Source organism: Leuciscus leuciscus (assembly GCF_965113295.1).
Source record: "Leuciscus leuciscus genome assembly, chromosome: 12".
Classification (NCBI taxonomy): domain Eukaryota; kingdom Metazoa; phylum Chordata; class Actinopteri; order Cypriniformes; family Leuciscidae; genus Leuciscus; species Leuciscus leuciscus.
Window position 1 is genome coordinate 6321972 of NC_138736.1, and position 16074 is coordinate 6338045.

General features: G+C 37.8%; 1 protein-coding gene across 2 annotated transcripts in view; it reads right to left on the reverse strand.

The window, feature by feature from the left end:
• Positions 1 to 11511, reverse strand: part of sfpq (splicing factor proline/glutamine-rich) — a 30790-nt gene extending 19279 nt beyond the window's left edge. For both annotated transcript variants that reach the window (XM_082187077.1, XM_082187076.1), the window contains exons 1-9: positions 10735 to 11511; positions 10074 to 10262; positions 9686 to 9987; positions 9481 to 9576; positions 9153 to 9349; positions 8957 to 9041; positions 8762 to 8876; positions 8622 to 8670; positions 2746 to 2855 (exon numbers count right to left, since the gene is read on the reverse strand). In XM_082187077.1, coding sequence (XP_082043203.1) covers positions 2746 to 2855; positions 8622 to 8670; positions 8762 to 8876; positions 8957 to 9041; positions 9153 to 9349; positions 9481 to 9576; positions 9686 to 9987; positions 10074 to 10262; positions 10735 to 11346 — 1755 coding nt within the window. In that variant the 5' untranslated portion in view covers positions 11347 to 11511. The remainder of the gene's footprint in view (positions 1 to 2745; positions 2856 to 8621; positions 8671 to 8761; positions 8877 to 8956; positions 9042 to 9152; positions 9350 to 9480; positions 9577 to 9685; positions 9988 to 10073; positions 10263 to 10734) is intronic.
• Positions 11512 to 16074: the final 4563 nt, after the last annotated feature.

Below are 16074 nucleotides of genomic sequence, written 5' to 3' on the forward strand. Positions count from 1 at the left end.
AAGCACAAAAACATTAACTTGCATTGAAGAAAGTACATGGGGTCCATTTTGATTTCATGTTGACTTTAAAAGTTAAAAATATGAGATTACCTACTAAAAGTTCATTCAGGTATAAAACTAAACATTAAGACAAAATACTTGCCTTCAGACACTTAAAAAGATCATACAATTTCAATACAGAAAGCCTTTCTGCTTTGCTAATTGCACATTCCAGGGGTGAGTTCCACTTATGTTCATATGAAAGCACTCGAGTTTTATATCTGACAACAGGATGAGATCATGCTCATAAGGTTTCACTTCGAGATTCTACTCAAATGCCTTTTTGAAATGTGGAGATATTTTATTCCTACTTGCTGCATCATATCGGACGGAAACCCCGATTCCCCCATTTCTAGCAACACTGCCTGTTAAGTGGGGAATCAAAAGGTTCAGCTATAAAAATTCTGAAGTGAAAGTAGCACACAACCAACTTCAACAATCCAACGAATTGTAAAGCACTGGCCTTCCTGCTGAATTACTTTCCTGCAACACAGAGCTTCTCAGCAAAAGCTTGGGCAAGTAAACATGTAATAGAAATTCACAGGTCTGTGATAATATTTATCATAGGGGTGTGCGATATATCATCTACGATAATATAGTAATTGTTGTTTTAACGATGTGCAATGTGACATTGAGTATGTCCCAAAACATGGCTAAAGAGCACACTGCGTGATGAAGCCTTATCAATTTAGGTTAGACTGCGCATGCGCATTTAGAGAACACGCTCTCACTGCGTGATTTACTCTATTAAAATGCAGTAAAATGCGCCAGTATGGAGTATGTCTTTTAGGCTATATTTATATCATGATATAGTTAAGCAAATCACACGAAGAATGCAGTGTTTCCACCACCCACTGGTGATTTAGTTTCATATTTTAAGTATCTATTCAATTTGAAAATCATTTCACACATGTTTTATTTTAAAACAACATTATTTTTGCAGTTGTAACTGTAGGTTAAAGGGATACTTCAGGATTTAGCATTAAGCTTTGTATTAGTAGAAAACCTGTAGTATTTTCAAATTACCGTGCTTTCCACCCTCATGTCCCCCTGAGATGAGAGATTTATGTATTTTTTGTCTGGAAAAAAATCCTCCGATGACGCAAAAATCGTCATATTAAAAATCGCCTCTCGGGCAAACTCGTCACGGAGACTCACTAGTAGCCTAACCTTGTTGTTTTCAACTGCGCTCTCTAACCGGGAGGCGTGGCTTGGGAGTGGCCTCGTAGAGCAACGAAGCAAGTGCATTCTGGGAGTTGTTGTCTTCTTGGGAGTTGACACTTCAGAGTTTACTTTGCATTGCAAAGAGGAATTTAGTTGATACTGAGTTATTTTGATTGATAACCTAGTTCATTTGATAGGGCCCTATAGTGTCTTATTCTAATTGAATATTGATCAAATGTAATATGACAAATGATGCATAGGCTACATTTAATTTGGTAAGAAAAATTGCCCTTATAAAAAGGTAAAAATTAAGATAAGGTAAAATTCGAATTAACCTTATGCGAATTTTTTTTTATTTCTGTCACTGCTGCGAACGGACCACTTCGCAGAACATGAAAAATAACACTTTAGGACTCAGCAGTCCACGGCAGTCCTAAATCTGCCAAGGTACCAGCACAACACACTAAGCAAAGTCATTATTAATAAAATCCCAGAAAATATTTAGATAGTCAATATCGCACACCCCTAAATTATGGTCTTAAAAGGTTTAAATGAAAAGTTTCATAGTGTAGCTAGTAGCTACATAATACAAACTGCTGTTGTACTTGTTTTGAGACCTTAAATGCTTAAACTCTTGAATTAAAATAGTAAATATCCAAAGCAAAAAAAACTTAATTATTTCTCAACAATTAGAGAATGTGTGCCATGTTTAAGCAGACACCTTATCTAATTTCTTTACAGCAAATGTGGGTCAAACCCAACTCCAATTTCACCATCCAATGAATGCCAACCAGAATACCTCCAACCAGCTACTCAAAAGCTCAGCCACAGTCACTGTAACTTAATTTCATCTTCATTTTGTGATTAAGTTGCTCAAGTTTATCTGCACTAAATGCCCAGTCTCTCAAAATTACAAAAAAGAGCTCCAAGCATGGAAATAGCATTTCCATGCGATTACCTTCGCAGCACTGACACGACTTTATATGGATTTGCAACAGTTATAAAAAATAAAATAAAAACCTACAAAAGTATTTCACCACAAAAACAAGCACAGCATTTTATAGGGTATTGTTTCACCACATACGGTTTCACCGACCAGGACTTGTGTTTGAAAAGATGGCACATTGCTAATTCAGAGGCTACACATCAAACACAGCGCAAACATGCCTGTCTTTATTTGCAATTTAGACAGGACTTACAAGTACATGTTGCAAGCAGGTGTATAAAAATTCATGAGCCTTAGTGCAGACAGACTTGCAACGCAACAAGAGAAGGAACCAGTGAGGGGAGCTGAGCTTGAGTGCTGACAACTTCTGCCACTAGATGGAGGGACTATAATAAAATCACAACAGGGATCAAAAACACCCTTCCCACTGACGGGTCTACAAATAATCCATCCAAACCTAACTTGTAAACCTTCAAACACAAAATGGCCTCAGTTCCTATGAACCACAATAGCTCAACTCAAAGATTAGCAAGCATTCAATATACACACACACTCCCGCCACATTCACTCCAGCTTTCAAATCAGGAATACATTACCATTTCGTTGGACGCCATGCCCCCTGGTGCTGATCCCCCCATTCCTTGGTGTCCTTCAAAATTCATTCCTGCCAATGGGAACTTCTGGCCAGGTGACCCAAACGGCATATCTGTTTATATTTTAAAAAAAGGCATACATTAGTTTCATTAACCCTTAAAAGCATGCAAAGATTTCATAGCAATTTAAGTTGAAGTACCACAACCTGAAGGCAAATATCTATATAAAAAAAAGAAGAAAAGAACTATCAATCATAGGGAAGAAGGCATGTGGTAGATTGTGCAACAGGTTTTTCTGCATGTTTTGATCATGTTGATAATTTAGAGGCCCCGGAAATAGGCCATTGCAAATTTCACAGTTTGATTTCGATTCACAAGTTTACAATTCGATTTGGATTTTGATTCAATTCGATTCGATTTATTTGGATATATCAGATACAGTACATGGCAAATTCTCTCAAATAAAAATAAAATCTCTAATGTTGTAAACTATGGGAGTCAGTTGGTATTAATGTTCATTCATTATTTTGTGCTATAACTTGTAGTAAATGTGGAAGTAATCAGTGTCATGCCACATTAAAGAGTGCCGAAACAGTATTTATTGTGTGAATTTTCAAACAATAAATAACTAAGACTTTCATATAAAAACTAACAAAGCTTGAGATTTATTTGATGTGAGGCGTGCTTCAATGTTCTGATCATTTATCAACTGAAACCAGCATAGACCAAAGATCGATTCTTGAATCCCAAGAATTGATATCGGTTCATAAAAATGAGAATAGATAAATTTAGAAATCAATATTTTACTCAGTCCAATATTTTAACATGCATGGTTTTAACTGTGGTTATGACCTATATGTATGGTACTATGGAAGACCAATGGTTCATTTGAATAAAACAGTTTTTACTAGGGCTGTCACGATTCCTCAATGAAATTCAAGTATTCGATTTAAAAAAAATCCTCAATTGCAATTTACCCGTGTCGAGTAAAAATACCAGAAATACCAATCCATGGATGAGACAATTAAATAAATGTATGTCCTGCGGGTTTAATATATGCACTTTATTTACATGCGTGTAGGTTACACGTGTCTCAGAGCGGCTTCTTTCACAGTAAATGTTGCTCCACATGAACTTATTTACATGCGTGGAGCACATCTCAAACTATCTCTGCATATGCTGTAAGTTTGGGTAACTTAAAATGTTCATCTGGAAATGCAAAATTCACCATTTCATCAGATTTGCAAGAAATCATTTATAAACCAATGCCATCACAGAAGAATGTAAATGTTTCTAAACGTGAACTGTTGTTCATCGCGATTTTAAAGTAAGCTTAAAACCTTACTCTGAGTTTGAATGTTTTAATGTCCACAGCTTGCCCAATTGTTTAAGAAATTACAGTGGCTGTTAGCCTGGGTTTCCCCATACTGCCTTGAGCAGCGCGATTTTATTCACGCTGCAAGGTAGTCTGGCTACCATGGGCTAATTTTTCCCCTGAAATAGGGAACCAATCACAGAACGGGGAGGGAGCAGCAAGACGATGACGAAGTATATGCGACACACCGAAGCAGTTTGTTTATCTATGGATCCAACATGACAGACGTAAAAATATATGCATATTTAGTTTAGCAAGCATCTCATCTACAAAAATATGCCTGTATTTCAAGTTGATAAAATAATTTAAAATCCACATCAGTTTATTTGTGCCGACGCGCCACCCCTCCCAGGATCTATAACGTTACCTAGGCTAACTTCCACTTTTAAAAATTCATCATAACCGCGCGCGCGATCTGCTTGCAGTCGTCGAGATGGATGCTGAGGAGTTGAAGAAAAGAATAGCTAGTGGAGATTGTAAAGTTGTCGACAACACGTCATCAAAAATCAAGTCCAGTGTGTGGGAGAAATTTGGAGTTATCTGAAGTAAACAATATTGTAAAAAGCTTTGCTGCAAACATTTTCGTGTTGGATAGCCGCACATGTGGAACTTCATCCCTGAGGAAGCACGCAGATAACTGGTAACAAAGCCGTTCTATCGAACGGTATTTTTCATATTTAACACTGTTAGTATGTGTGGTGTGCAGGGCGTGTTTGAACCCAAAATTGTCAGATGTAGGCTAGACGAAATTGCGTGGCATATAGTGGTGTAGCCGCGTCTGTTCGATTTGTGTGGTAACGTTAGCCATGTTCTTAATGTACCGGCCTTTTGACCGCTTCGGCTGAAGTTGTCCTTGTGTTAATTGTCGTGTAACTTCTGTATGACCTGGCAATAAACATTTTTGTAAGTGTATATAATGTGATAGTCTAAACTGATTTTATTTCGGGTGCGGGTCGGGTGTCGGTTCTATTTTAAGCGGGTCGGGTGCGGATTTACAAAATCGGACCCGTGCAGGACTCTCTGGTGTACACATAAATCTCTGACCCATCGTCGTCTTCTTCGTTGAATATCTGTCGCTCTACTTACGTCATCTGGTATAATTTGAAACGATTGGCTATAAGCTACGTACAGGCGCATTTGATAGACATTTGTAGCGCCCAATAAACGGCTCTGGGCATTCGTAAACCACGCCTCAAATACGAGAAAATGAACATGTAGTATCCAGACCACGTCTCAAAGAGAAAGTGGTCTGACGTTAGCCAGGCTAAGTGGCTGTAGCATTTCTCTCATAAAGAAGTGGTCAAATATTAAAGATTATGTAAACATTTGAATTAAAATGTCATTTGGCCAATATTAAACTACGATTTAATCTGCTGTAAAGTCACACCAGGCCGTCGGTGGCCTCTGCAGGCATCTGTTAAAGGCTAATAGGATAATTTACCTAGTAAATATTGTGTATATTATGCATTTTAACGTTGTTCTAAAAAAACATATTACTACTTGCTTTTGATACTTTATTTGAACCAAATATTATTGCCTCGTTATTTTTTATGTATTTTAGGTCATTTAAAAGGCTTAGGTCATTGCTAAGGTCTATTTTAATTACCACATACACTAAGAAAAAATCAGATTAATTAATTTGTCAAAATAATTGACAGATTACTCGACTACCAAAATAATAGTTAGTGCCAGCCCTAAATTTGACCATATAGCCCAAAAATTAAGTTGCTGCTTATTCATGATCAATTTTGTTCATCTTACATGAGTTACACAGGTTTCCTTGCATGACACTTGCATACCTTTTTAATCATGAGAAAATGTAATTTGTTTTTTGACATAGGTGTGTGTGTAAACATTGCATGTATTGATTTTCTACCTTTATTGACTCTAAAATATGTTGTTTCTGAAAGAGGGAGTAGTGAAGGGCAAAAGTGATGGTTTCAAAAGAGTGTTAACCGATTAAGAATGTAAGGTGACAAACCGAAGGACACCTGTGAGGTGGATGGATTATCTCGGCCAAGGTCCTCACTAACACAGATTTAGACAGATTTGTGAACAATATTTGAGAAATAGGCCTTTTGTGCACATAGAAAAAGTCTTAGATCTTTTGAGTTCAGCTCATGAAAAATGGGGGCAAAAACAAAAGTGTTGCGTTTACAATTTTGTTCGGTATATATTTGACCTTTTTCATTTTATTCCTGTGCATTCGGGCCACCCTCTCTGTCATACACTAGGTGAAAAACTCATATATTGCCTTTTGTGTTTCTCTCTCTCTCTCTGTTTCAAAGCTAATCAACAAATGCAGTGAGAAGCAACTTGGGAATAATGATTTCTTTCTGCAGTCAAGGTCAGTAAGGCCGGGTAGTGTTTAGGGAGTAAGATGAGATTTTCTTCACGAACATCCGGTGGGTATGCATATTATGGGATGTCGATGAACCGGAAAATTTACTTAAATGATAAAAGTAGGAGGCCCTATGATAATCTGCTCATTTGTTTATCCAATCAACTTTGAAAGTCTTTTTTTCAATGAAAAATGTATGTATGATTTGACTGAATTAATATTCCGTTTTGCTTAAAGCTCTCTAGTTATGTTTCGGCTTAAGAGAGACTACCCTGAATTTCAATTTTCAGAAATAAATTTGGCTTGATATTTTTACTATTAAGTGGCCTGACTTTAATCTTATAGGTGAATTTCCACCACACTACTACGGTCAACTCAAGCTTCTGCCAAATGTGCATTTCTAAGAGACAAAACATTTAGTATTAATATAGGGGTGGGCGATATGGCAAAAATATCATATCACGATTTTTTTCAGGAAAATCACGATTAACAATTTTATCACGATTCTTTTTATGTTGGTTTATGTTACTATTTTGTGACTTAGCATTACAGCCAATCTAATGTCCACATTTTAAAAACAAAGCCTTAGGTAACAAATTTTAATTTGATTTTTTATGGCAGACAGGGGCGAAGATAAATATATTTGTCATTATTTTCTTTGTTATTAAATATTAAGATCAAAGATACACATTGATACACAACTTAATATACAAATTAAATAGGCTAAACAGTGCTTTACGTTTTCAGCTGCAATAGGTGTATTTAACAGTAGCATTGAAGAAAGTAATTAAATGAACAAATATGAAAATAAAACAAAACAGACTTCACTGTATAAATTATACATTGATACTTATTAAAGCTACTATTAAAGTTATCAGTCAAGAGCAGTGAGTGATTTTCTCTTTGCATTTTGTTGTTTTATTCAAATGATCATAAATTCAAATTATCATAATTTACTCTCTCAAGTTGTTTTAAACTCGAATAAGTTTCTTTCTTCTGTTGAAAATAAAAGTTATTTGGAAGAATGTGGGTAACCAAACAGTTGATATACCCCAGTGACTACCATAGTATATTTTTCTCCTATGGAAGTCAATGGGGACCAGCTATACTGTTTTGATAGCCACATTCTTCAAAATATTAATATTAGAAAAATATTAGAAACTATTAGAAGGAAATTAAAACAGGTTTGGAACAACATTAGAGTGCGTAAATGATGAGATAATTTTTATTTTTGGGTGAACTATCCCTTTAAGGACAAGCGGCAGCGTGTTTACTATTACTACTGTCTCTTTAAGAGCTGCACGCGACGCGTCTAATATACACGCATTTGACAAGCAGATTTTCTCTCAATTTTCTCAAGTTTGCTTTCACTTTAGACATAACCGACTTTGTTTATGTAAACCTTGTGTGTATTTAACAAGCACAATAAGACTCGAAAGATAACTTAGTCCAGTATCAAGGCGCTGGAAGAGAGGCTTTTAGTGCATGTTCACATGTACGCGCTGAGAAACGCACACGTTAGAACAGAGCATCAGCACGCGAATTAAATGTTTAACCGACAAGGCATTAAAGCACATGCAAATTGTAAACTTTTGTGAACTGCAGTCCCGTTCCGCTGCGTTAACATTTTATGTGAATATACGTCGAGTTGTTCAGTATGTTGGGACAGAGGCGCCAGAACAGATATAATGCACGATTCTATGATATTTCTTCAAAGCAGATCGTGGAGACATTTTAATCGTCCACGATCAAAAATCGTCACATCGCACACCCCTATATTAATATACTGCAAACTGTGCCGAAGACAACACAAACCCGTGTCATGATTTGAAATCGTATCACCTGTTATAACATGCAAAAACTTTTTTGTTAAGAAAAAAAGACTGGAAAAGGTGTAAAGAATTCAAAAACGAGAAATGTTTGTCATGTTCTGACAAAGAGTATTTAAAACCAAAATTAAATGTCAACTTTTGTTTGTACAACTTTCACTTAAGAGCAAAAAAACTGCCTTTAAAAGATTTTACATTTAACATGATAATTATAGTTATAATTATACTGATATGAAAAATCTATCCATCCATCTATCTATATATATTCTTGAATTAAATCAGCAGACAACAGCATGTTTATTTTATAAGTTTTCAGATCTAGAATGCATCTTACCAGCCAATCCCAGGCCTCCACTAGAATTCATTCTCATCTCCCTTTCTCTCTGTAAAAAAGGGGAGGAAAATGGTTTTATTTAAAAGGATTCAACAAATAGGGCATTTAAATGCTAAGAGCTTTCTAACTGCATTACTTACATTATCCATGAAGCCACCCATTCTGTAAGACTCCTCACGTTTACGCCTCATCTGTTCTTCAAGTTCCCTCTGCCGCATCATCTCCTCCTCTCTCCTACGGCGTTCCTCTTCCTGCCTGTGGGTGAGAGCAAGCACTCAGTTAACTACCATCACAGCAAGGGTTTTCAGCACCACAATACACAACATCAGACATACCTGAGTTGCATCTCTTTACGTTTCTGCATCTCCTGACTGTGCATTTCTTCCATCCGACGGAGTTCCTCTTGACGTCTAAGGAGGTCTTTTTAAACAAAATGAACCCACAAACAATTATTCATCCCATAATCTTAATTTTAAAACAACAACAATGCAGTAAAAATGCCAAAAACAAATACACAGAGACAATTCTCACCCTGTCTGAGCATGTTCGCTTGATGCTCATGATAGGCATCTTCCATCTCCCCTTCCAGCTTCTCACGGGCCTCACGTATGTTTTTCTCCACTTGCTGCCTCTGTTGTTTCTCCATCTCATCAAGGGACTTCCATCGCTGGGAGTATTCAAACTCAAAGGTGCCAGGACGGGCAAACCGAGGAGGCTGATCTCGCTCTCTGAGGACGAATCAAAGCTCATTAACAAATGTATCTATGATCATGACCAATACAACATATTAACTGCTAATCACAAGAGACTTTGATTCTAGTCACAGAATGTAAAATAAACATGATTATTTGGAACTTACTTCTGATAACTGGGGTTCTTCTGTGCAAGCTTCTCTGGCAAACCATCCTCATCATCGTACTGCTCTAACAATTCAACCACAATTGGACGGGGTGACCTATAAAAATAATAAAATGATGTAAAGACATTTTCTACAAGTCTATCCAGTAAAAAGAATGACCATTTTATGAGACCATATGGTCATTGTCCATATTATAATAACTTACGACGTGAGAAGGAACACTCCATCGCTGATACGATCAATAGCCTTCCGTGCAGCTGGTTTGGAAGAAAACTCAACAATGCCCTTCCCCGTTGAGCGGCCACGGTCATCTACGATAACTACAGCCCTCTCCACCACTCCAAACTGAGAGAAGGCCTCTTCCAGCAGCTCATTGGACACAAATGGAGATAAGTTGCGCACAGAAAGCGCAGCAGAATGAGTGGCAAAGCGAACTCTGAGAGGCCTGCCTTTCATCGGAATATCATCCAGCTCGGCTTTTGCAACCTCTGCCAAAGCACGGGATTCCTTAAAATAAATAAAAAGACAATTAAATTATGCATATTTACAAAATATTTACTTTAGGCCTACAAGGAATGAGTTATAAGTCTCACCAGCCTGATGAATCCAAAACCTTTGCTTTGATTGATGAAAATCTCACTGGGTTCCCCATACTTTGCAAACAATTTCCTGAATTCGGCTTCAGTGATGTCGTTCGGCAGGTTTCCAATAAACAGACGGCAACGTTGAGTGTAGGTTTTCTCCCCAGGCTTGCGCAGCAAAGATAGCGTTGCCTTCAATTCCTAAATCCAAAAAAAAAATCACAATAAAAATCCAAATCTGCTGGTAAACCTATCGTGGGGCTAAATTTGAGCGTCATATTGCAAATCAATAAATGTTAGGCCTACTTCACAATGCTCGCGCACGGTCTCATCTACAATGCAATTTATCAAACAACTAGGCCACACTAAAACATCGAAAGTATAGCAAAACGCGTTCTTAACGTTAGTAAAACGAAATGAACGTCAAAACAAAAATCACTCAATGCACTTTATACAGTCAGAGCGACCGAAACACCGGGGGACCAGTAACGATTGGGGAGTAACGTACAACCTTTGTTCAACCGTCTACAAAATGGCGGATCTGACTCTGTACCCCGTACTCCTGAAAATGTGTTTTAAAATGATAACTTAATAAATGTAACGTACACTAATCCCTTATATTATCACTAAAAACGACTATTTTACGTTTTTTCCAAGAATTAAGTTATTTTACCTGAGGATGAGAGCCGTCGTTGCTCGTGTTACTCTGTTGTTGCGGTGGAAGCATCTTTTCCGGTTCTTTCTGCATGGGACCAGGCTGTTTTTGACCATTCCCCAATCCAAGTTTTGGTTGGTTCTTTCTGAACTGGTTCTGTGGGGAACCGAGATCTGGGGTTTTCGCGTTATTGTGTGGCGGTGGAGACTGGATCTTCTGCGGCGGTGGAGTCTGGATCTTTTGTGGCGGTGGAGTCTGGATCTTTTGTGGCGGTGGAGTCTGGATCTGCGGCGGAGACTGGATCTTCGGCGGAGCGGCGATGGCGGTCTGTTGAGGCGAAGGGCCTTTGTTGTTGCTTTGCTGGGCCAGACCAGGGCCTTGCGCCGGAGGTGACTGGACCACTGGCTTGTTCTGATTGGATTCCTGTGGCTTCTGTGTTATAGCGGCCTGGTTTCCCTGATTCGGCTTAAACCCGCCACCCATATGGTGTCCTCGGTTTTGATAAGGATGCTGGTTTTGATTTCGAAAGTTAGGGTTTCCCATCCCACCACGCATTCCCATTCCCATACCCATTCCTCCGCGGCCTCGATGCTGGAATCCTCCACGGTTACGGGAGCGGTCACGAGACATTTTCTCACAAGCGGGCAGGAAAAACTGTTTAAAAACCTTTCGAGAGTAATATATTAGGTTAAATAGCGCACTATATTCAAAACTAACGATAAGATGCCGACGATGAGTGGATAACCGGCTCTCTAAACGCTGGCTTTGTAAAATGGCCGTTGGTTGCGTGAGAAGATCGTAGAAATGGGAGGCGTGAAGCGCTCAAGAGCCTCCGCCCCAAATCAGATCCTACGGTCCTAATGGTTAATGGCGCACTCTAGTGGCGATCGTGAGTTCAACCATTACGGAGTGTACTAAATGTATAGGCTACTTGGTTTTTGAGGGTTTACCATAGACTGTATAAAACAGTTTTTTACATGAAGGGAATATATTTCGAGGTAGCCTACTTTTTATCAGACGATGGTAAACTACCCAAATATAGGCCACAATGAGTAAAAACAATTCCCTTGTGGAAAACAAATAGCCTACACTTCAGCAAACTTTTGAATATACTATTTTATACTAATAGCCTACTACTTTACAGTCCCCATAAAATAAAAATTGGAAGTTTTTTGGCTTTTAGTGTGAATATGTTAGCCTTACTGTTATGAGCTAGTGAGAAGATATAAGCATTTAAAACGTACAGTCTCTCACTTCTGCCAATATTGATCATTGATTTTGATGACATCACTCTGCACACTCAGATTTTCTGTCCAATCCAATAATGCTCTCTGGAATCTAAAGTGTCCCGGCCCCTACATTATAGATGCTGAAGCTGCTTTAAATAACCTATTCATTAATTAATGTGTTTGTCAGAAGTTGATTAGATAAGCAATGTTGCAATGATGCGGAAACACTTCTTCCTCCAGTGATCAAATGCTGTGTTGGGTTTCTGTTTTCAGTGACAGGCACATGACCAGTGGCTGGTCTGTGTTTGCAATTAAAAAAAGAAGTATAATGGAGAATCAATGCATTATATAGCTATAATTTACTGCCATTGTGAGAATAAGAAAAAGTAACCCATGTTGTACCTTCCTGGTCTCTAAAAGAAGAGATGAAGCGAAAGTTGCCAGGTTTATTATTATTTGCAGTTAAATGCAGTTAAAATTAGCATCCAAATTCGCACACCATTCATTCTATTTGATGCAAGAGACGTTTTCTCATGCTAAAAGATAAGCAGATGTATGTTTGTAAGGAAATAGGCTTATCATATATTATGTTAAAAAAAATGAATTACAACACATGACAACTGTTCCTAGTCTCTGTTTTTATTTGAGCTCCATTCTCTTGCAGTTTACTGTCAATGTCAGGGACTATTTTTTGCAGAAGGATGGCATTTAATGATTTTACTAAAAAAAAAAAAAAAAAAAAAACATTAATGCATATATTTATGGCTTTAATGTTTGTATTGTGTGGTAATAAACTGTTTTTTGAATACATTTTTTATTTTATTTATTTATTTGCAAGGACAGTGCATATAAACATAACAGCTCAACTGCAAAATATGCCAGAGTTAGCCAAAAGGCTATTTTCATCTGTAGTCCTAGGCCGGATGTACAGTAGGCATCCTGGAAATAGGTAATAGGTAAAACAAGTTGATTATCACATGGCAAAATACAATAAACATTACATTTGCTGCAGCAGCAGGAATAAGACACCAAAACAAACATGCAACAAAGAGTTCATGTGCTACAGAGCTTAAGTGGGAATGCAGCTGGAGGCGACAGGACATAAGAGCACAAGCAGCAGTTCATGAAACAACTAGAATCAGTATTAAAGGACACAGTCAGTAACATTAGTCAGTTATAATACAAAGCTTAAAAGGGAGAGTAAACAAGAAGAAATTAGATAAGAAGAACATGCAAGATGACTCAAGAAAGCGGCGATAAAAGTTCAGTGCTGGCATGTTTGATTGCTAAGGAGCCAACGTTTTAATGATGAGCGGAATACATTATAACTATTGATTTCTCTGATTGGTGTTGGAATGTTATTCCATTCTTTTGAAGCTTTAATAGAGAATGCTGACTGACTAAACGCAGTTTTCCTGAATGGAATGACACAGTCTCCTCTGGATGTTCCTCTAGTGAGGCGACTGGTGTTGGACCTTAAACTCAGAAACTCACTAAGCCAGGCCATGAAGGATTTTATATGCTAAACAGATATTTGTGAACTTAATAAGATTTTCCCAACTTAATTAATTGTATTTTGACTGAATATTGCAGTGATGAAAATGACGTGGTTTCTTATCCAGAACTTTAAGTGTTTGTTTGTATAGGGACTGTATTGGTTTCAAAGTGGTGTGGTTGGCCTGGGACCAGCTGGTGAGGCAGTAAGTCATATGCGAAAAGATCAGTGAATGCATAAACATTTTGGCTGCTCGGGTGGACATTGAGTTTCTGATAAATCGAAAATTGAATAAAATTTTACTTTCTTGACAGTTTTGGTGATATGAGAATTAAAGTTGAGTTTGGAGTCTATGAGAATACCGAGATACTTAAATTCTGTAACTATTTGAAGTTTTTCACCAGATATTGCAATGTCCGGATTTGCTGTGGAGTTGGTAGTTTTAGTTAAAAACATACCGACTGTCTTGGAGACATTTAACTGAAGGCTACACTGGTTGTACATGCAATGCCACAAAAAAGACAGAATAAATTGTACCTCAGCCCTAGTATCAAATAATACAGTTGTAATTGCTGTGCTAATGCATAGTGCCATCTCTGAGCACCATTAAGCAGTCTGTGTAAAGATAACTAAATGCCACTTCAGAAGCCCTTCTGTGTCACTGTCATCTACCTTGCTAGGAAGAGTAAGTCCAACCCTAAGCCCATATCTTGCAGTGCCAGCTTTGGACGGACTACTCTTGACTTGAACAGAGACGAGATGTTGTGTTCTGTGTGGTTTTCTCTTTGTGGTTTGACAAAAATGTCTCCAAAAACAGTCAGTTCAATTCATTCTGTTTGTACGTTTCTAGGGTTCCTCGACCTCAGGGACCGACACTTTTGACAGATGTCTAATCTTCTTCTTGCATTATTCAGCCTGTGTGATGAGAACACATTCATTTGTTGGTGCTTCAGAGCCAAACCACTCAACTTAAAAAGAGGGTTTTAGCATCTTTAAGTCTCAGCACTCTCAATTTAAATGATCATTTTTTTGGTTAATTACTTCAGTGTGACGAGAACATTTAGTTTAGCTCATTATTATGGGTTGAAATGCCTCAACAGTCCAATTATTTTTGACACAACTTCAAACAACAGTTCGTTGGCCTGAAGCTAGACATGCCCTGAAGCTTTTCAACTTTCTGTTTTCTACTTTAAACTGAAGTTTGCAGAGTCTAGTTGCTGACCCTCAGTGTGACATTGTCTGTTTCCATTTGAATGTACTCTCAGTGCACACCCAAAACACTCGCTAAATACACTTTTACTGAGCACTACCAATACATTTCATGTATGCTTTTCAACTCTTAAAGGAACACTCCACCGTTTTTTGAAATAGGGCTTATTCACCTTCTTTCCTATACATTTAGATAGGTGGGCAAATGCATTTTTGTCTCAGTGCATGCATTGTTTTAGTTTGACTAACTTAGTATGCTAGCTTAGCTTAGCATAATGAATGGAATCCTTTGTTGCCAGCTAGCATGTCCTGAGTAAAAGTGATAAAAAAAAAAAAAACCCCACCTAATTACTTCTTGTGACCTGCGTATTCACAACAAGTACAAATAGCAATGCAGATTAACACTAGGCGATTTCCTAGGCAGATATTGACTTATATATTAAGGACTATATTAGGGGGAAGCACAGGCGAAGCACTGCTACTTGGGCTTGCTAGCTAAGCTAGCGCCGACCCTGTCAAACTAAAACAATGCATGCACTGAGACAAAAATGCATTTGCCCACCTATCTAAATGTAGGATAGAAGGTGAATAAGCCCTATTTCAAAAAATGGTGGAGTGTTCCTTTAAGTCTTCTGATTCACATTTCAAGGACAGGCAAGTACATTATAACATTAATAAACATTTACAATTAAACTTCTAGTATACATCCCTGCCCTAAAACACTACTTTCTTTCATTCAGTTACATCTGGATCACTTCCATTACCAAAAGTATGTTCACGTTATAGACTGGTTACTACTTACTAGCTTACTACTGAAGCTGCCAGTTTGCTAAGTTTCAAATGATTATTAAATCATTTTATTATCAAATATAAAGCACAAGCTATGCAAAAGCGGGAGACCTTCTGGCGCGCACTGTGTCCGAATTTGCTCACTCATTTTCATTCACTCCTTCAAATGGACTATATTAGTGGACTAATAGGGAATAGTGAATGAGGGTATAGGGGCGATTTCGAACACAGTTATTGTCTTGGAAATGGGGCAAGCTTTACGTTAGGTATCGTGAAAATAAGTGGGACAGTCTCAAACCTGGACCAACAGACCTTATTCTGAGCAGTGCCATGACAGGTATGAAAGCGAGGCTGTGAGGGATTAACATATTTTCAACGACATCTGCAGTAAAAAGGGTAAAACTCCTGCTGTAAAAAAATAAAAAATAAAAAATGTGTCTACTGAAATGTCTTGGAAAGATATTTTTGCAGTGTTTCATCACCTGAACAATCCAAAAGCACATTAAATAACAGTACAACCCACTGAAGAGATGCATGCCTATCCCTCACAGCCTCACTTTCATTCCCTTTAAAAATCAAAGATGGCGCTGCCTGCTGTGAATAATGTTTGCTGCAGTTCCATTTTCACCACAGATT